The 20,768-nt window shown below is 52.6% G+C and overlaps 1 protein-coding gene across 11 annotated transcripts in view; it reads left to right on the forward strand.

Moving 5' to 3' along the window:
- col7a1 (collagen, type VII, alpha 1) overlaps positions 1–20,768 on the forward strand; it is a 68,931-nt gene that overhangs the window by 11,790 nt on the left and 36,373 nt on the right. For all 11 annotated transcript variants that reach the window (XR_011189514.1, XR_011189515.1, XR_011189516.1 and 8 more), the window contains exons 11-45: positions 157–276; positions 716–862; positions 4,959–5,075; positions 5,912–6,058; positions 6,304–6,429; positions 6,652–6,798; positions 6,975–7,091; positions 7,272–7,415; positions 7,787–7,915; positions 8,004–8,147; positions 8,578–8,700; positions 9,057–9,326; positions 9,571–9,714; positions 10,437–10,556; positions 11,023–11,166; positions 11,442–11,573; positions 11,747–11,893; positions 12,366–12,494; positions 13,022–13,168; positions 13,300–13,419; positions 13,780–13,929; positions 14,030–14,166; positions 14,406–14,532; positions 14,850–14,993; positions 15,106–15,284; positions 16,374–16,412; positions 16,660–16,686; positions 16,919–16,963; positions 17,497–17,610; positions 17,831–17,902; positions 18,020–18,055; positions 18,224–18,277; positions 18,706–18,777; positions 19,103–19,216; positions 19,458–19,484. Coding sequence is in view for 6 of the 11 variants with exons in the window: in XM_069189665.1 (XP_069045766.1) it covers positions 157–276; positions 716–862; positions 4,959–5,075; positions 5,912–6,058; positions 6,304–6,429; positions 6,652–6,798; positions 6,975–7,091; positions 7,272–7,415; positions 7,787–7,915; positions 8,004–8,147; positions 8,578–8,700; positions 9,057–9,326; positions 9,571–9,714; positions 10,437–10,556; positions 11,023–11,166; positions 11,442–11,573; positions 11,747–11,893; positions 12,366–12,494; positions 13,022–13,168; positions 13,300–13,419; positions 13,780–13,929; positions 14,030–14,166; positions 14,406–14,532; positions 14,850–14,993; positions 15,106–15,284; positions 16,374–16,412; positions 16,660–16,686; positions 16,919–16,963; positions 17,497–17,610; positions 17,831–17,902; positions 18,020–18,055; positions 18,224–18,277; positions 18,706–18,777; positions 19,103–19,216; positions 19,458–19,484 (4,151 nt within the window). In the remaining 5 variants the exon portion in view is untranslated. The remainder of the gene's footprint in view (positions 1–156; positions 277–715; positions 863–4,958; positions 5,076–5,911; positions 6,059–6,303; positions 6,430–6,651; positions 6,799–6,974; positions 7,092–7,271; positions 7,416–7,786; positions 7,916–8,003; positions 8,148–8,577; positions 8,701–9,056; positions 9,327–9,570; positions 9,715–10,436; positions 10,557–11,022; positions 11,167–11,441; positions 11,574–11,746; positions 11,894–12,365; positions 12,495–13,021; positions 13,169–13,299; positions 13,420–13,779; positions 13,930–14,029; positions 14,167–14,405; positions 14,533–14,849; positions 14,994–15,105; positions 15,285–16,373; positions 16,413–16,659; positions 16,687–16,918; positions 16,964–17,496; positions 17,611–17,830; positions 17,903–18,019; positions 18,056–18,223; positions 18,278–18,705; positions 18,778–19,102; positions 19,217–19,457; positions 19,485–20,768) is intronic.

The raw sequence follows: 20,768 nt of genomic DNA on the forward strand, positions 1-20,768 counted from the left end.
GTCTGTACTGCAGTTTATGGCCTCTGCCTTTTATGTTGCTGTATCCCAGAAGTTTAAAAAGGCAATATGACATCTTGGCGATTTTGCATCAGGTGTTTATCTGAGGCTGTGCGGTCTGCATCAGGCCGTCTTACCATGTGTCTCTGTGTGTGGCAGTGCGTCTGGAGCCCGTGCAGCAGCTCTCTGTGCAGACCGTGTCTCCTCGCAGTGTCCGCGTGCTCTGGAGGGCAGCAGAAGGAGCCACAGGGTACCGCCTGGTCTGGGGACCGTTCACAGGTGAGGGGCTGGGCCTGGTTACAGAGACCCCTCTGGTCTGGGGACCGTTCACAGGTGAGGGGCTGGGCCTGGTTGCAGAGACCCCTCTGGTCTGGGGGCCGTTTACAGGTGAGGGGCTGGGCCTGGTTACAGAGACCCCTCTGGTCTGGGGGCCGTTCACAGGTGAGGGGCTGGGCCTGGTTACAGAGACCCCTCTGGTCTGGGGGCCGTTCACAGGTGAGGGGCAGGGCCTGGTTCAAGGTACCATCTGAGGATGGTGAGAAGTGTGGAACTGGTGCTGTTAAGATGATGATCAGCCCAGTGAGGTCACTGAGTGCGGAGGTAGTGAAATCTCATGGGATTTGCACCCTGCAGGACTGCTGCCTCCTACTGCCTCTACTCCTTGGCGAACTCCTTGCTCCGCCTGCTGTGTGTTCTAACAGTTTTCCTGCTCTCTCAGGCCGGGAGGTGGACCGGCTCAATATTCCCGTGGGAACGGAGGCCCACACCATCTCCAACCTGCAGCCTGACACCGAGTACATTGTGACTGTCATCGCTCTGTACGGCACCACAGAGGGGCCTGCAGCTACCGCGCGCTTCAAGATAGGTAAGGCACAGCGCCCCAGCGAGAACACTGGCTCCAAATAACACCTGCACACCTGACACTACAGGATACATTGACAGTACCTGTACACTAAAGTATATACCTGCACAGCTGGTGTGTATCGAGTGACGATACCTGCACACCTGACACTACAGGATACATTGACAGTACCTGCACCCCTTGACACTACAGGATATACAGCGACAGTACCTGTACACTAAAGTATATACCTGCACTCCTGGTGTGTATAGAGCAGAGCTGGGCAGTTATTTTCTTTTGAGGGCCACATGATGAATGCACAATGTGTCCATGGGCCACATGCAACTTTTTATCCCAAACTATGAGTCAATGGAGGTGTCCCACAGAATCCTCAAACTATATTCCATGTCCATATAAGCCTACTGTTTAGTAATATTCTACCGACAGTCATATTCAATCATTTTATTTACTACAGAGAAAAGCAACCACACTTCAGGCTCAGTTTTGTAATGTAACACAAAGAAAACTGTACTCAGAGGAGTGCAGTCTCTGATGGGCTTGGACAAGGGCAGTGTGTTCCACTCAGTTAATAAATACTTTACTGCCCATTCTTGATTAAACACACTGCAGCCAGTGTCTCCTTTTCTTTTTCTGGACAGAACCATTTTAGAGTTTGCAAAAAACACGTCAACCTGCCATTCAAACAGTTCTGTATTGTAGCCATAGCAACATGCGGTGGCAGTGTAAGAGTAGTATCATAATAAAAGTCCCCTGAGCGACTGACAGTGAAAGTACTGTAGCATGAGTGACTGAGGTTGATGCGGTGATGTACAATTATCTTATTACAAACCAAACTGGTGAAGAAGCCATAAAAGAAAAGAAGTTGTTCAGGACAGTCTTCTACCTGCATGAGTCTGGCATGAAACACATAGCTCACTGCGTCAACCTCCCCTTCTGCCCCAGCAACGCATCTTCGTCAGCTGAAGAAACGGAGACCGCTACAGTATTAATTGGTGTTCATTAGCGGAACCTTTTCTTTGAATTTTAACACTGTGCCCTTGGTAATTATGCACTTGTCAAATTTGTAAAATACAGTTGGTTTGATTTGGACACGGCGGTCCAGTCAGAACCGGCCTGCGGGCCTTATTTCATCCAGTTCTGGTATAGAGTGATAGTACCTGCACAACTGCTGTGTATGTAGAGTGATGGTACCTGCACACCATTGCGTATATTTAGATTGCCGCAGGGCAGATAAACTCACATCTCACTTTCCTAGTACATCTCTAGTCATCAGGAGTTTAATTCTCTGAACGTCTGATGCCTGGAAAATTCTTCCTTTGTAGTCTTTAATTTTTGAACACTCCTCCTTCAAGTCGACCAGTTCAAGCTTGCAGTGAGAGTCCTGCCCCTTTCAACAGTGAGTGTCCAGGAGAGATTTTCACACAGAGCTGTGAATCCTCCTGTGTAAACAGCACATGGCCAGATCTTGGCAGGATGTGGGCGGATGAGTGAGTTACAGCATGAGCTGAGAATTTCCAGCAGACTGTGAGCTGCTCATACTGTACCCTCACCTCCAGCAGACTGTGAGCTGCTCATACTGTACCCTCACCTCCAGCAGACTGTGAGCTGCTCATACTGTACCCTCACCTCCAGCAGACTGTGAGCTGTCAGACTGTAGCCTCACCTCCAGCAGACTGTGAGCTGTCAGACTGTACCCTGACCTCCAGCAGACTGTGAGCTGTCAGACTGTACCCTCACCTCCAGCAGACTGTGAGCTGCTCATACTGTACCCTCACCTCCAGCAGACTGTGAGCTGCTCATACTGTACCCTCACCTCCAGCAGACTGTGAGCTGTCAGACTGTACCCTCACCTCCAGCAGACTGTGAGCTGTCAGACTGTACCCTCACCTCCAGCAGACTGTGAGCTGTCAGACTGTACCCTCACCTCCAGCAGACTGTGAGCTGTCAGACTGTACCCTCACCTCCAGCAGACTGTGAGCTGCTCATACTGTACCCTCACCTCCAGCAGACTGTGAGCTGCTCATACTGTACCCTCACCTCCAGCAGACTGTGAGCTGTCAGACTGTACCCTCACCTCCAGCAGACTGTGAGCTGTCAGACTGTACCCTCACCTCCAGCAGACTGTGAGCTGCTCATACTGTACCCTCACCTCCAGCAGACTGTGAGCTGCTCATACTGTACCCTCACCTCCAGCAGACTGTGAGCTGTCAGACTGTACCCTCACCTCCAGCAGACAGTGAGCTGTTCATACTGTACCCTCACCTCCAGCAGACTGTGAGCTGTCAGACTGTACCCTCACCTCCAGCAGACTGTGAGCTGTCAGACTGTACCCTCACCTCCAGCAGACTGTGAGCTGCTCATACTGTACCCTCACCTCCAGCAGACTGTGAGCTGCTCATACTGTACCCTCACCTCCAGCAGACTGTGAGCTGTCAGACTGTACCCTCACCTCCAGCAGACAGTGAGCTGTTCATACTGTACCCTCACCTCTAGCAGACTGTGAGCTGTCAGACTGTACCCTCACCTCCAGCAGACTGTGAGCTGTCAGACTGTACCCTCACCTCCAGCAGACTGTGAGCTGTCAGACTGTACCCTCACCTCCAGCAGACTGTGAGCTGCTCATACTGTACCCTCACCTCCAGCAGACTGTGAGCTGCTCATACTGTACCCTCACCTCCAGCAGACTGTGAGCTGCTCATACTGTACCCTCACCTCCAGCAGACTGTGAGCTGTCAGACTGTACCCTCACCTCCAGCAGACTGTGAGCTGTCAGACTGTACCCTCACCTCCAGCAGACTGTGAGCTGCTCATACTGTACCCTCACCTCCAGCAGACTGTGAGCTGCTCATACTGTACCCTCACCTCCAGCAGACTGTGAGCTGCTCATACTGTACCCTCACTTCCAGCAGACTGTGAGCTGTCAGACTGTACCCTCACCTCCAGCGGACTGAGAGCTGTTCATACTGTACCCTCACCTCCAGCAGACTGTGAGCTGCTCATACTGTACCCTCACCTCCAGCAGACTGGGAGCTGTCAGACTGTACCCTCACCTCCAGCAAACTGTGAGCTGTCAGACTGTACCCTCACCTCCAGCAGACAGTGAGCTGTTCATACTGTACCCTCACCTCCAGCAGACTGTGAGCTGCTCATACTGTACCCTCACCTCCAGCAGACTGTGAGCTGCTCATACTGTACCCTCACCTCCAGCAGACTGTGAGCTGCTCATACTGTACCCTCACCTCCAGCAGACTGTGAGCTGTCAGACTGTACCCTCACCTCCAGCAAACTGTGAGCTGTCAGACTGTACCCTCACCTCCAGCAAACTGTGAGCTGTCAGACTGTACCCTCACCTCCAGCAGACTGTGAGCTGTCAGACTGTACCCTCACCTCCAGCAGACTGTGAGCTGTCAGACTGTACCCTCACCTCCAGCAGACTGTGAGCTGCTCATACTGTACCCTCACCTCCAGCAGACTGTGAGCTGCTCATACTGTACCCTCACCTCCAGCAGACTGTGAGCTGCTCATACTGTACACTCACCTCCAGCAGACTGTGAGCTGCTCATACTGTACCCTCACCTCCAGCAGACTGTGAGCTGCTCATACTGTACCCTCACCTCCAGCAGACTGTGAGCTGCTCATACTGTACCCTCACCTCCAGCAGACTGTGAGCTGCTCATACTGTACCCTCACTTCCAGCAGACTGTGAGCTGTCAGACTGTACCCTCACCTCCAGCGGACTGAGAGCTGTTCATACTGTACCCTCACCTCCAGCGGACTGAGAGCTGTCAGACTGTACCCTCACCTCCAGCAGACTGTGAGCTGCTCATACTGTACCCTCACCTCCAGCAGACTGTGAGCTGCTCATACTGTACCCTCACTTCCAGCAGACTGTGAGCTGTCAGACTGTACCCTCACCTCCAGCGGACTGAGAGCTGTTCATACTGTACCCTCACCTCCAGCGGACTGAGAGCTGTTCATACTGTGCCCTGACCTCCAGCGGACCGTGTGTCCCGGCTTCTCCTCTCACCCCATGTCTGCCCGTCAGCATGTCATAGCCAAGTGTGAAAGTCAGCACTGTTCTGGTTCTGTTCCCCCTCAGAGAGATCAGAGCAGCAGACTCTCCGGACCTTCACGATTGGGCCCAGCTCCATTCGGGTCACCTGGAACGTGATCCAGTCAGCACAGGGTTACCGGCTGGAGTGGAGGCGGGCTGCAGGTGAGGTTCTGTTGGGTGACCTGGGGAAATGAGTGTCCCGGCACAGAGATGTGGACTGCAGTGGGCAGCAGCTCTGTCCTCCTGCAGGTCGCAGGGACCTGGTCAGCTGTGGGATGGAAGACCACTGTGCAGACCAGTGGCCCAGTGTGGTGACATTGTGCTGTAGGAGGCGCTGTTCTGGACTGACGTCCTGAGTACTGGTCATTAAGGAAGCCCCTGTTTCCTCTGGTCTCCTGGATAAAGTCCACTCTGGACATGAAAATCAAGCCTCCCTAAAAGTTTCCCGCAATTCAATTAATAGAGCAATATCTCAGGTCCCTACCTGATCGGAATGGCTGCACTTTAGTGTGGATGAAATGCTTTAGGATGCTTTGAAAGGAAAAACACTATACAAAAGCAAGATGTTAGTATAATTTCTTATTAAAAGAACACTTAAAGTTAGGATATTTTTATACCACAGCACGTTTAATCTGACTCGTTAATGTATTATTATAATAAATGTGATTTATTGAACTATGCTCATGTCACTAATACCCCTTGAAAGTGTATTGAATTATCATTCTTTCCATTAAGACGGTCTGGTATATCAATATATCAATAATATATCAAAAACAGTGACCAAAACTTATGAAAAGGAAAACATTTTTTAAAATTAATTACATAAAATTAATTAATTACATAAATTAAATAAATGGTTCTCAATCATTGTTGAATAGTCAGTTGATCATTCCATCAATTCAGCCATTCATAGCTGGTTTGGAATGAAATCCTGAGGTCACTCTGGTCTCGTCAGCGCCTGTGGAATAATGCCTGCAATTCTGTCCTCCGGCCCACAGGGGGCGAAACGCAGAGGCTGTCATTTCCCACCAGCACTAACAGATACGAGATCACTGGGCTGCAGCCTGGGACGGAGTACGTCATCACGCTGTACACGCTGTACGAGGGCCGGGAAGTGGCCACGCCCGCCTCCACCTCCTTGACAGGTGAGCTCTCGAGAGCAGCTTCGCTGTCCCGACGGCGCTGTGGCACAGCTGACCTGTACAGCTCGAGCCGCCCAGCCTGGGCCAGCACTGCGCCCCAGCCGGGGGACTCCTGGTGTCTTCTCTGTGGAGCTTGGCCCGGTGTGCTAAGCACTTGCACTGTCTTAAGACAGTGCAGTGAAGTTATCATTGAGGAAAATGATTTCTGCTCCCTGTGTTGTGGTGTTAACTGCTGTGTGTGTGTGCAGTGGATCAGCCTGTGGGCAGCGTGTCTAACCTGCGGGTGCTGGAGACTCTGGGCAGAACGGTCAGGCTGGGCTGGACGGGCGTTGCCGGGGCGACCGAATACCTCATTCGCATCATCAACACCGAGGGTGGGTACCACCTGGACATGACCAGTGTCCGTGCGCGTGCTCAATATTTTTAATCAGGACACACACACTTCTCTTCCTGTTGCCTGCTCTGACTCTTCATTGTCCCCAGAAAGTTTGCTGCTAAGCTTGTAAGCCTCATGTGAAGATTCTTTCAGCTGGAGCTTGGTCTGCTCTGGGCTGTGGGAGGAGGCTGCTGTAACTGACCGCTCTCTGCTCTTGCAGACGGGAAGGAGCGCTCTCTCAGCATCCCAGGCGATCAGACCACCCTGGACCTGGAGGACCTGCAGGAGGGGGTGTCCTACAGGATCAGTCTGACCGCGCTGGTGGGAAGCAGGGAGGGGACCCCCGTCACTGTCACCATCAGGGCAGGTGAGTGGGACTCCTCACAGTACCGCGAGCCGCCAGGAGGGGGATCACATCCACTGTCTGTCTGACACACGTGTCTCTGGGGAGGGGGGGTCTGACACACGTGTCTCCAGAGTGTCTGTCGGGAGTGCACTGGTGAGTGTTTGTGTGTCTGACCCCCAGCCTGTGTGTCCTTACAGAGGTGCAGAGTGTGGGGGATGTCCAGGTCCAGGATCTGGGAGGAGGCCGGGTCAGACTGACCTGGACCAGAGTGTCTAGAGCCACAGGTTACAGAGTGACTGTTCTCAACACACAGGGTGAGTACATTCCTGATTGTGAGAGAACCATAACTCAGTGAGTTATCACTGTGCTGTACCTCTATGGTGTTGCTCTGACTCTGTGCTGTAACTCTGTGCTGCAGCTCTGTGCTGTAACTCTGTGCTGTTGCTGCAGCTCTGTGCTGTAACTCTGTGCTGTGGTTGTGTCTTCCACTCCAGATGGGACAGAGCAGTCTGAACTCCTGGGAGACCGCACCTCCATCGACCTCAGCGACCTTGCATCTGGGGTGACCTACACTATCACTGTCACACCGCTTGTGGGGAGCCAGAAGGGGAGCCCCGTGTCTGTCAGCATCAGGACTGGTGAGAGCAGGAACAGGAATCGTAGGACAGGAAGGAGAGATTTGCAGAATAAGAGAAGGAGGAACTTTGTGTGAGGGTTGAAGGATCATAGCCTGGAGAGACGCACCGAGAGGCAGGGAGGCAGCGGGAGTCAGGATGGAGAGAAGAGGAGGAGGGAAGCAGGGACAGAGGCAGCTGTGCAGGGAGTGAGGAAGTGGTGTGGGATGCAGGAGAGGACAGATGGGACGTGTTCAGTAGGAGCAACGAGAGTGTGGAAGAGGCAGCAGAAACTGCAGAATCACTCCAGTTAAAGGCTCTCTGGGATGGAGCGCTCAGACAAGTTTCAGCCCTCCTGCGATGCGGCGACACTGCAATCCTGTGTCCTTTTCCAGAGGAGGTTGTCTCCGAGCCCATCATAACCAACCTGCGAATCCTGGAGAGAGGAAGTGACCGGATCAGGATCAGCTGGACTGGCATCGCACAGGCCACGGGGTATCGGGTCACCTGGCGCAGCGGTGACGGTCAGTCCCGGTCCTGCCACTGTTGCTGCGGTTCCCCTGGCCGTGGCCACTGACCCGGTTCCCATGTCTCTCTGCCTCTGTGCTGCAGGCAGGGAGCTCAGTCAGACGCTACCCCGGAACGCCAGCTCCTACGAAATCGTGGGCCTGCGGGAGAACGAGGGGTACCGAGTGGGCGTGGCGGTGCTGGTCGGGGGGGTGGAAGGAAACCCCACCACTGTCAGCACCAGGACCGGTGAGCTGGGCTGGGGGAGGGGACGGACAGGGTCAGGGGGTCCTGGTGGAGTGAGATACTGAGGTACAAGTACGTGAGGAGGCATGGTGCGCAGCTGGCAGGGAGTGAGCGAGAGAGAGTGCAGCAGTGTAGAGGAGTGAGAGGGAGTGGGCTGTAGTGGTGTGAGTGGGAATGAATGAGAGTGAGAGTGAGAGGGAGTGCAGCAGTGTAGAGGAGTGAGAGGGAGTGAGGTGTAGCGGTGTGAGAGAGTGAGAGGCAGTATTTTGTAGGGAGTGAGAGGGAGTGAGGTGTAAAGGAGTGAGAGGGAGAGGGCTGCAGTGGAGTGACAAGCAGTGGGCTGCGGTTCAGCCAGTGTGTTGCTGTTCAGCCAGTGGGCTGTGGGCATTGTGGATTTCCCTGTGTGTGAAGCACTTCCTGTTCCTGCTGGCAGAGCAATCGGTGGGCGGGGTCACAGACCTGAGGGTGACTGACACCAGCAGCAATCAAGTGCGCATTGCCTGGTCCAGGGCTGCTGGAGCAACAGGCTACCGGGTCACCTGGAGGCAGGGCAGTGGTAGGTTGCGTCTTTTATTTCTGGGTGTGTTTTTGGAGAGTGCAAACCTTTCTATAAACTATATATAGTATATTGGTGCAGTGTTAATAATACAATACAATTCAAACACTGGTGTGACTATTGAAGCTGTAGTAAGGCTGTTGTGGCAGTGATGTCACTGATGCTGTGGCAGTGCTGTAACAGTGATGTCACTGATGCTGTTGCAGTGATGTTAATGATGCTGGAGTGGCAATGTCACTGATGCTGTGGCAGTGATATCACTCATGCTGTGGCAGTGCTGTGGCAGTGATGTCACTGATGCTGGAGTGGCGAAGTCACTGTTGCAGTGGATTCTGACAGATTTTGTGTTTTTCCAGCACAAGCGCAGTCCCGGTTGTTGCCAGGCGACTCCTCCTCATTCACCATGGAGGGGCTGGTGGCTGACGAGTCCCTGGTCATTGCTGTCTACACTCTTATTGGCCAGCGTGAGAGCAGTGCGGTCACTCTGTCCTCCAGGACAGCTCCAGAGCTGGTGGGCAGGGTGTCTGGCCTGCGGGTACTGGACACGGGGAACAGGAGGATCCGGATAGCTTGGACTCCACTGCCAAGGGCAACAGAGTACAAGATCAGTTGGCGTCGTGATGACGGTAGGCACAGCATGGGCCTCCATAGTGCTGTGTCAAGGACATACTTACTCAGATTAAATTAAAATTGCCATGTTTCCCCTTTATACTGCCTGATTGTTCTTTAACCTGACTTAGCTTCCACATGGACATGCAGACAGTCACTGGGGGAAGGTGGAATTCAGAAGTGGTGGCTTGTGAATGTCACGCTCTTGCCCAATAAATCTGTCCCCTGTTGTTCAGTCTCTCTCTCTTGGTCTCTCTGTAGGAGAGGAATCCTCCCGCAGGGTAGGCAGTGATGTCACTTCCTTTACCGTTGATGGACTTCAGGAAGACTCCGCCTACAGAGTTTCAGTCTCTGCCTTAATTGGCTCAAGGGAAGGAAGTCCTGCCTCTCTAAATGCCAGGACAGGTAGGGTTTCATCCCACATTTTCTCTCCAACACATCTTGTAGCCAGAAGAAAAGTCAGAATGTCTGATACCTGATCCAAGAATAAGGAGGATTTTGGGAATTGGTGACTAAGGAGATAGCTGGTTTTAGATGCTTAGTTCACTTTCGAGTGTTTAATCTGATGTGGTTTGGAATTTCCATGACTTGAGCTGGGCTTGTCAGGCCCTGTCTGCCCTGCCCCTCCTGTGAGGAGACTGCTGTGAGCAGCATGCTCGCTCTCTGGCTCTGGGTCCGAGCAGAGGACACTCGCAGCTCCTACTGCTGTTGGTCTGATGAAATGCCCTGGCCAAAATATTAGGATCTCCAGTTGGGTCAGTTGATCAGACTGTCAGTGGGAATATGATTGTTTTGGGAGCAGGAGGGTGACTTTCCTCACTGTCCTAGCCAGAGGAGTGCTGGAGCACTGCCCTGACCTCAGTTCTGTTGGAAACCAGTGGCACAGGAGGTGTTTTCAGTCCTAGAGACCTTCACAGCTCTTCAGAAACTCAGGACTGGGACTGGGGGGGATGTGTTTTAGAATCATTTGGAATACAAACTGCATCTTTCTGCCTGCAGGCCCAGCCTGAGGGGTTCCTAATATTTGAGCCAGTGAGTGTGTGGTGACCAACACTTACACCTTTCTCTCTTCTTCTCTTTCTGCCCCCTTTATGTCTCCTTCTCCCTCCCCCTCGCTCTCTGTTCAGAGCCAGTACGGACACTGACTAAGCTGAGCACCCTGGATGCTTCCACCAGCAGCATCCGCATCGCCTGGACACCTGTCGCCAGGGCAACGGGATACAGGATCACCTGGAGGAAGAGAGATGGTAGCACTCCTAAACTGACAAGCAAACACCACCTCCTCTCACTCACTTATCTATAGCCCTGTCTCGCTCCTTGCCCCTCTTCTCTTTTGTATCTCCTCTTTATTTCTCTTTGCCTCTCTCTCCTTTACTCAAGGTGTTAATGTTTCCACTTTCCTCCTTTTTTTTTCTGCCTTTCGTCTTTCTTCTGGAAGGTCGGTGACACAGAGTCACAGGCGACTGTACCACTGCTCTGCTACCTTACTGCATCACTGTCATCACTGTCATCGGTGAGATTATTGTTGATCTTGCTGAACACATGGTTTCTCATATTGTTTTAACTGGGGATGTTGTGCTGTGATTGGTGAGATATTTTTCTTATCTTTGCTGGCATTGGTTAGGTTGTGTATTGCTTGGTTTTTGATTGGCTGGTCTGCTGTAGTTCTGCGCTGTGATTGGCTGTATTGTTTTGCTTCTCTCCCAACATCAGGAGTGGACATCTCTCGTGTGGTCACTGCTGACACCACTACGTTCTCCATCGAGAATCTCCAGGAAGACACCACCTACAGCATCCGTGTCGCCGCTGTGTTTGGAAACCGGGACGGCACGGCAGCCACCATTTCTGGACGCACAGGTCAGGGAGACGTGTTGGTCAGTCCTGTGGCCACCTGCTCGCACACGGGCACACAGACAACACTGGGCAGAAGGACCTGTCCCAGGACATGCCACCTGAAACAGATGAATTATTAAAAGCTTCAAAAGTCCGATGTGGTGTCATCATGTTGAAGCTGGTGCTCACGCGATCTCACGCCCGCCTGGTGGGCGATGCTTTGCCAAGTAGTCGGGGAGCTGGGCTGGTCTGCTGCCTTGTTGCGACTGCTCTGTGACTGTGCTCTGCTGTGCCCCCAGCCAAGGAGCAGGACACGGTGGGGACAGTGACCCGGCTGCAGGTGTTGGAGTCACGCGCTAATGTTGCCAGGGTGACCTGGGTTGGAGTGCAGGGAGCCACTTCCTACAGGATAGTGTGGCAACGCACCGATGGTATGTGGGCATGGTGCCCTTGTGTCCCCAGTTCGTCTCTCCCTCTCTCTGTTGATGTCTGTCTTTGTACTCCAGTCTGCCTCAGTCCCTCTGTACTCCCGTCTGCCTCAGTGCCTCTGTACTGCAGTCTGCCTCAGGTCCCTCACTTCCTCTCTGTGTTTCCGCCCGGCCAGGAGGCCCAGAGTCCAGCCGGGTGGTTCCAGGGGATGTCACAGCCGTGGACCTCGAAGGTCTGGATGAAGGTTCCAATTACGAGGTGCGCGTCACGGCGCTGGTCCAGAACCGCGAGGGGCCGCCAGTCACCATCAGCGTCACCACGCGTGAGTCAGAGCCGCCGCCCGCAGGAGGGGTGGGACTGCACCTGTGTGCATGCTGACGGTATTGCAGTATGTTGCAATGTGCTTGTGTCAATGTTGTGATGTGTGGATGTATTTGTTGTGATGTGTTATGCTGGTGGTGTTGTGTCGTGTTGTGATGATGTTGACATACTGTTCTGACTCTGTGATGCTGTCATATTTTGTTGATACTGTGAAGTCTTGAGGTAGATATTGATGTCATGTTGCACAGAGGTTGTGTTTTTATTTCATGGTGAGTTGATGATGATGTCATGGTGTGTTTCTGTTGTGTTGATGATGATGTCATGTTGTGTATGTCATCTCATGTAGTATAGATGTTGTTTCATGGTGTGTTGATGATGATGTCATGGTGTGCTTCTGTTGTGTTGATGATGATGGCATGTTGTATAGAGGTGGTGTTTGATGTCATGGTGTGTTGATGCTGGTTGTCCTGCAGCCCTGGAGCCAGAGATCAACAGGGTCGGGGGTTTCCGAGTGGTGGAGACCTCTATGAGGAGGCTGCGCTTTATCTGGACACAAGTCCCTGGGGTAACAGGATACCGCATCTACTGGAGATCCTCTGCAGGTAATGTGCTAGTGTCAGTGTGCTCACTCTAGCTGTTCTGATCCACACTGGAGCGGCTGTGGCTCTTGTGCCTGAAGCCATCGCTCTGGTTCGGAACAGCTGCGTGGTGACGTGACAAGGGCAGAGTAACCAGCTACCATCCCCATGGAGTGGTCAGTTCAGAGTAGCTGGCTGACCTGGGAAAAGCCAGTCACCCTGTCTCTGGGATGAAACTGGAGCAAACCTGGGGAGAACATGCAGACTCTTCACAGAGCAGTGCCTCAGTCATTTAAGAGATTAAATAAAAGGGGATTGTGTTCTCAGTCTGAGCGATTTACCTAGTCTCTCTTGCTAAAATCTTGTATTTAAAGCATCAAATATTTTAAAGAAAATAAAACTCCAGGAAAACCTAGATCTCTGAGGCAGCAGTAGTGGCTACTGCAGTTCTGTACTTCAGAATATTCACAGTTGCTGTGAGAAAATGAAGCGTTTTTTTACTGGATAGACTGGGGAGACCTGCCCCCCGTGACCTTGTCTGTGATTGGCAGGGGAGCCAGAGAAGAGCCGTCTGATTGGTGGAGACGCGTCTTCGTTGGACCTGGATGGGCTCCAGCCAGGGCTGACCTATACGATCCGGTTTGCAGCGGTTCTGGGGAACCGAGAGGGGGATGCAGTGTCTGTCGTGGCCAGCACAGGTACCGCGACACTGCCGTTGTCTTCTTCTTCTCTTTCACTGCTTTGATCTTCAGTCTGGTAGGCGGCATGATCGGCAGCATTAGTCGTTTGTGCTGATTGACTGGTTGGTGTGGTACGATCTGCCCCACAGCCCCCCTGCAGCCTCCTTCCAGACTGCAGGTGTCTGACGTCACCCAGACATCAATGCTGCTGAGCTGGAGCCTGGTGCCCAGTGCCAGCGGGTACGTCCTGAGCTGGAGAGATTCCCGAGGTGAGTCCATGTTGCATCACAGCTGGATGTAGCTGGATTGTGTGGCTTAATTATGCAGGAAACAGCAGAGTCAGATCAGGTGTCAGATACTGGGACAAATTAGTGCTAGTAAAATCTGCAGGGCAGAGGTGGCTGTGATTCTCATTGGTATTTAAAAATCCCTTGATTTGCTTTGGATATAAAAAGACTAGGGCCAGCAGTATGGTACAGCTGTCTCCATCCAGCCTGTGTTTGGCTCAGATCTGGGACCAGAGGGAAAAAAAAGTGGGGACGATCAGGAATGAAAGAGTGTGGAGAGTGAGGGAGAGATCGGTGAGAGAGTGAAGCTGACTGACCTCACTGCTGTCTCTCTTGGGTCAGATGGAGAGGACCAGCAGAGGATCACACTGCCTGGGTCAGTGGGGTCGTACCGGATCACAGGGCTGCGCCTGGGCCAGCAGTACGGCGTCACCATCCAGCCTGTGTTCGGTTCAGACCTGGGACCAGAGACAACTGTCCAGGGGAGAACAGGTCAGTCACACTGCATCATAGGAATGAACTCTCTCCTCTCTCACCTGGTTCCCATTTGTCTGTCTCTGCCTCCTTGACTGCTCCCATCTCTCTCTTTCAGCGTGCACTGATGGCCGGGTGGATTTGGTGTTTCTGGTCCATGGTTCGAGAGACAGTGTCCAGTATGCAGAGGCCATCCGCTCTCTCCTGTACAGCACTGCTGCCTCCTTTTCCCGGATCGGAGTGCAGGACACACAGGTGAGCTCACACCTGCCCCTCCGAATCCTGGGAAATCCAGATGTGTCCCAAACACTGGGAAATGTGCTCCTGCTGCCCTGAATGTTAGATCAAAAAGAGCATTGTTAATTAATTGTGCTTGTGCTTTTACATTTTTCTTAGTTTCTTGTACAGTAATAACCAATGATGACGATAATGGAAAGCATTACAACGCTCATGTCACATTGTCGTAATTTTCTGCATTGCCTGTCTCCGGCCAGGTGGGGGTGGTAGTGTACGGCTCGCGGGGGAAGGTGTGGTTCCTGCTGAATCGACACAGCGACCGCGAGACCCTGCTGCAGGATATCGAGGCTGTGCCCTTCGACGACACCCCCGGCAACAGCATTGGTAGGGTACACTCCCTGCACGTCCCCCCAGATGCCATGTGGTACCCCAGCATGCTCCCCATGGACACCATCTATTCAGCTGCTCTGGGCTGTATTAAACTTTGCTGCTCACATTCTACAGCGCAGAGCTGTGCTGTGTCACTGTACAGAGCTTTTGGGTGCAGTACCGAGCCGACTAGTGTTTACTGTCTTGTAATGAGGCACCCGGCTGTTTGGTATCTTATCGTGATGCTTTCCCTTGCCTTGTCAAGATTTGCAGCGTTGTGTAGCTTCGTGTGGGATACGAGCCATGTGTGAGTGTGCTGTCGCCCCCTGCAGGCGAGGCAGTAAAGTTCGCTCAGCAGTTTGTCTTTGCTGCCTCTGCGGGCCGCCGTCTCCAAGTCCCCGGTGTCCTCGTCATCGTCGCCGACGGACGATCAGCGGACGACCTCGGTGCTCCCTCGGAGGCCATCAGGGCTGCCGGTCAGTCCGCTGGCCGAGCCGGCCTCCCCCGCCCTGCCGCCGGAGTCTCTGTCTGCCGTCCGGCGTCCCAGATCGTGCCGTTGAAACTGTTGTGGGTGTGTTGGTGTGGCAGGGGTGACCGTGCTGGCCGTGGGGCTGGGCCAGGCTGAGTCGGAGGAGCTGCGCCGCGCGGTGACTGGCGGCAGCCCGAGCAACGTCCTGTTCGCCCGCGACACGGCCCAGCTGGCCCGTCTCCATAGCGACCTGGCAGAGCTGGTGTGCAAGATCTCCCTGGGGCAGGGTGGCGGGCAGGTTAGTGTCACACAGTGACCTCAGTGACCACGATGACCACCGTGACCGCAGTGACCATGATGACCGCAGTAACCGCAGTGACCATGATGACTGCCATGACCGCAGTGACCATGATGACCGCAGTAACCGCAGTGACCATGATGACCGCCATGACCGCAGTGACCATGATGACCGCAGTAACCGCAGTGACCATGATGACCGCCGTGACCGCAGTGACCATGATGACCACAGTGACCATGATGACAGCAGTGACCACAGTGACTATGATGACAGCAGTGACTTCAATGACTGTAGTGACCGCGGTGACCGCAGGTCCCGGACTGGTGTGAGCCTGGTGTGAGGCCTGTGTTCTCCAGCGTTTTGGGCCACTTTGCATCAGAAGTCCACCCCGAGCTGGACAGCTCACGTAGCCTCTGTCCTCACTCGGTCTCCACGGCCATTCTCTCACTGTTCCTAACTCCGGAGGAAAAGAAGCTGGTTTTGCAAGGCTGACTTGCTTTTGCTCCAGAGCCTTGAGCAACCCAGAGCCCCTCCCTGCACTGTTGCCTGGCTGGGATCCATGTGCCGGGATTTATTCCGGGAACTGGGAGCTGCCCACACTCTCCACGTCCCAGTGACCTCTCAGGGAGGTCGTGCAGGAGAGGGATCTGATTGGCTGACGGGCTGGGTATCTGAGTGCATGGAAACAGAGTAGAAAAGCATCAAACTAACCCTCCAGATTCCAGGACCCCCAGGAGACCTTTCCTCAAATAAACTGGCTTTATCACCCCCAACCCCCACAAGGGAGAGTCTGATTGTTTCATTTTCTAGACACTTTTTCCATTGTTACTCCTACTTCCACAGCAGCTGAACTCTGCAAAGCCCCCTCTTACCCTCTGGTTGCACTCGAACCTGAGCGCGGGAGCATCCTGCTGGAGGGCTGTTGAGGGGGGGCTAGAGGGGGTTATAAGTTAAGGGGGGCAGAGGGGGTCGGCTGGCGGAGGCACGTGACAGTAGAATGACGGATGTGGCCTGAGAGAGGGGCGATTCGAAGGGGGCAGCTGGCCAGGTGGGGGGAGGAGGCTGCAGTAAAGGCTGTCTGTGTTGCAGGTGCCCAGGCCGGAGCAGTGCACAGTGCAGTGTCCACAGGTGAGTTGGAGCATGGAGTCATCAGTGTCCTGTCATTTCGGAAAGTGCGTTGGATGTCTGGTGCTTGTGGCCAGGCTGTAAAATGCAGTATATTGTGTTGTGTGTTGTGTTGGCTGTCTGTGTTGTGGCGTCACGTCAAGTATTGTGTTCTGCTGGGATGTTTGTACTTCCTCTGTAGGTGCTGCAAAGGAAACAGCGCCCCCTGTCTGTTGCTGTCTGACATTCTTTATCCCCTTTGCTCTTGCAGGGTGAGAAAGGAGAACCAGGTGAAAAGGTAAGGAGCCCCGTTCTCCTGTTTCTCTCTTTAAACCACGTTCAGAATCACTGATTCATGAGGCGGAAGCTGCCCGTGTTCAGCCACTGCTGCTCTTACGACACTGCAGTTAAAATGATTATTAAAAGTGTTTTGATTCTGGAACGTGGAGCATATTGGTCGATCACCTCCTGATTTGGGGATTTAATTGATTCTGTGGATCAGTGATGGGCTGTATTGATCTCTCCTTCAGGGAAAGAAAGGCAGAGATGGGATTGATGGGCAGAAAGGAGAGCCTGTGAGTGATCGTCCGTCTCCCAGTTAAACAGTGGTTTTAACAAAATACACAAGTACATGAAAGACATGGATCTGGGGTTACTGTGAATTTCTTAATGGACAGCAGTTACCTCATTAACATAGTTCTATTTTTGTGTGTGTATTTTTATGTGTATTTGACTGGGTATCTGTATCTGTGTTGTTGCTGCCTGTGTCTGTGTTTCTGCCTCTTGTGTCTGTGTGTTGCTGCTGCCTCCTGTCTCTGTGCTGTGTTGCTGCTGCCTCCTGTGTCTGTGCTGTGTTGCTGCTGCCTATGTCTGTGTGTTGCTGCTGCCTCCTGTGTCTGTGCTGTGTTGCTGCCTCCTGTGTCTGTGCTGTGTTGCTGCTGCCTCCCGTGTCTGTGCTGTGTTGCTGCCTCCTGTGTCTGTGCTGTGTTGCTGTTGCCTGTGTCTGTGTGTTGCTGCTGCCTCTTGTGTATGTGTATTGCTGCCTCCTGTGTCTGTGCTGTGTTGCTGCCTGTCTGTGTCTGTGTGTTGCTGCCTGTCTGTATTTCAGGGTCGAGATGGTCTTCCAGGAAGGGATGGAACACGTGGACCCCCTGGGCCCCCAGGGTTGCCAGGGAACAGCGAGGGGTCTCAGACCGGGCAGCCTGGGGAGAAGGGAGAGAGGGTGAGTGTGTTTTAATACCAGCGGAGTGTTTGAATGAAAAGTGTAGCATAGTAGAGGCAGTATTGAAAGGGTACATTACTTCTAAGTATGTACAGCACATTGCATCTAAGTCCGACTAGATGTCATTATGTCAGCCGTACGACAGCATTCAAGTGAGTTTACGGGGGGGGTTGTACAGCGAAGTCTGAATCACTGCAAACACTGTTCCCTCTCTCGTCAGGGTTTCCCGGGACTGAGTGGGGCACCTGGTTCGCCTGGACGACCGGGGAATCCGGGGCCACCTGGACTTCCTGTGAGTACTGACCGGGGCTGGGCTGAGGGCGGGGCCAGATATGAGTGGGTGGGATCTCTTCATGCCTGCTCTGTTTCTATTGGCTGCAAGGTGACTCTTTACCTCTGTTGTTTGCAGGGCAGTCAGGGCTTGCCTGGAGGCAGAGGAGACCCTGTGAGTTTTAGCCATATTTATTAATTTACATCTTCCAAAAGATTTTGATCTGCTTGAGATTGTTTTTACCTGCTGCTGGTTACAGGTGGATATTTCAAGCCTGTTAGCTTTGCTGTAACTGTGCACTAAAACACAATGTTCTTGTGCTCTTCTTTTCTGTTATTACAGGGGGGGCCGGGTGCTTCAGGGCCAGTGGGGTTGAAGGGCGAGAAGGGTGAAAGGGTGAGTGGGTCAGAACCAGGCCCGTGGGCAGTTCTGTTCTGTAACTTCCTAAAGCCCTCATTCTGGTAATGACTTACCAGTATCCTGGTACCATTCCCACTCTAGGCTGGATAGTAATGTCCTATGAACTTTTCCTAGAGCTGTACTGTAGCAGTGTCCTTAATGTTGTTTCTCCTGCAGGTTGTGCCAGTGTTCCCACAGTTACCATAATCTCATCACATTAGAGGTGAAGCTGTATATCTAGCTATATTCCCATGCTGGTGTTTCTGAAAACATGCAGCCTGACTACCAGTGCTTTATCAGTATCCCCTGAGGCACAGTAACTTTCCAGAGGCTGGAACACTGGCCGCAATCCAAGTGCTCCCAGTATCCCACTGGATTCCCAGTGAGGTTGTCCACTGCTGTAACGGAGTTCCGGATTCCTGCAGGGGGATCCGGGTGTGGCAATCGGTGGTGGACTGCCTGGACGTAAAGGAGAACCTGGACTTCCAGGCCCGCAGGTGAGTGACCAGTCCCGGATGGACACAGGGAAGCACATGTGGAGCCTAGCTGGGCACTGTGCTCATTCGGCCAGGTACATCGAACAGCATGGCAGAAAATGTATTTGAGATTGCCTGCACAAGTAATGCCTGTATTGTGATGTGACTGTGCAGTGTCTGCAGTGTGATGTGACTGTGAGGTGGCTGCAGTGTGATGTGACTGCTGCAGCCACTGGCTGCAGTGTGGCCTGGCTGTGTAGCAGCAGTGCACTGGCTGCAGTGTGGCCTGGCTGTGTAGCAGCAGTGCACTGGCTGTGTTGGGTGACTCTGAGTCGTGAATTTGCAGGGCATTCCTGGGCGCTCAGGAGCTGAAGGAGCAAGAGGGGCCACTGGGCCACAGGGACCTCCAGGATTGCCAGGCCAGCCAGGGTTATCAGGCAGCCCAGGGGTCTCAGTCAAGGTTGGAAACATTTGCTGGTCTCTGGGGGGCTGTGACGGGGGGTGAGGGGGTGTCTGCTGCAGCTCTGGGGGACCCTGAGGAGCTGTGAGGGAGTGTGAGGGGGGATGTGCTGCAGCTCTGGGCTCTGGGGGGTGTGTGCTGTCGGAGGTCTGAGCCAGCAGAGTTTGCTTCATTCCCAGTGCTGGTGTGTTATGGAATGTTTCTGGCACCAGTGAACTTGATGCCTTTCCTGTCTTTGCAGGGAGAGAAAGGAGAGAGGGGTGAGAGGGTGAGCACATTTTTTCTGTTTTATTAACTGGGAATCTTCTCCTGGTTTTCCCCCTTGTGTGTGTGGGTTGTGTGATGGATAATCTCGATAATTTAGTAACTATTTTGCTCATGTCGGCCACATACAGTCAGCTTCAGATTTATTTCTGCCCTCGGCACAATGTAACTGAAAGCTGGTTTTAGAGAAGGTTTGATATTTGTTGCATAAGTCAGTAAAAATGTGGAAAAGTGCAAGACCACCAGCAAATTATAAAAACAAATCTTTTCATGATAAATAAATAAACTGCATCTTACACCTGTGATATTGAAAATGATCCACAATCCAGCCCTGTCCTGTAGCCTGTCCCTCTCGGGCTCCTCTCTGCAGGGGCTGCTGCCTGTGCCTCCAGGCGAGCACCTTCACCGCCTTCAGCGGCCCACAGGACAGGGTGGAAACCTGGGGGAGCTGCCAGTAAACTGGGGCTCCCCCAGAACAAGACAGGCCGCCCTCGTCTGTGTGATCCGAGGAGCAGCAGTTCTTGTTGCCCTCAGCAGGGGGCGCTGTTAGACCTTTATTGCAGTGAGGGATTGACAGATTTCTTGATGATGACAGGATTACTGGGACGTTGATTTTTTCAGGATTAATTAAGGGATTCACCCACATGAAGATAGGGTTGTGTTTATGATTTTTCTCATTTTTACTAGTGTTTTATTAATCAGCTCACTAGATGTTTTTGAAGTGAATTTTCCTTCTTGGTTTGTCTGAGTAGAAGGCTGTGATATCTGCCTTAATGTTCCCTAAAATATTTTAGTCACAAAAAGGTTAGTAAAAGTCAGTTTATAACAGGCTATAGCAATCAAGGCTGTACTGCGTCCCTGTAGAGCTGATGTGGAAATGGTTTCCAGTGGTTACAACAATACATGAGCTATTTAAGAAACAGCATCTGCAGGATCAGCCCTAGTTGATCTCTCCGCTCCTGGCCGGTGTGCAGGATCCCACACTGGGGAATATCACACCTATACACCTGGGAGTCTCTTGACTCCAGGAGAGATTCCCAGGGATCCTGGAGCAGTTCCTGGATTTATTAAGATGTGACACAAAATGATAAACAAATCAAAACTGTCTCCTTCATAAAAAAAGCTGTGGCTCAGATGGTAACTGACACAGCTGCTACCCTTCTGGTGTACAGACACACTCTTATACATACCAAAACCCCACGTGACCCTCCCCACAATCCGGAACAATTAGATATTATTAAGTGTGTGAAATCTTTACCACCTACAGTTTCTCTGGGCAATGACACTG

Source organism: Lepisosteus oculatus, chromosome 4 (genome assembly GCF_040954835.1).
Source record: "Lepisosteus oculatus isolate fLepOcu1 chromosome 4, fLepOcu1.hap2, whole genome shotgun sequence".
NCBI classification, from domain to species: Eukaryota; Metazoa; Chordata; class Actinopteri; order Semionotiformes; family Lepisosteidae; genus Lepisosteus; species Lepisosteus oculatus.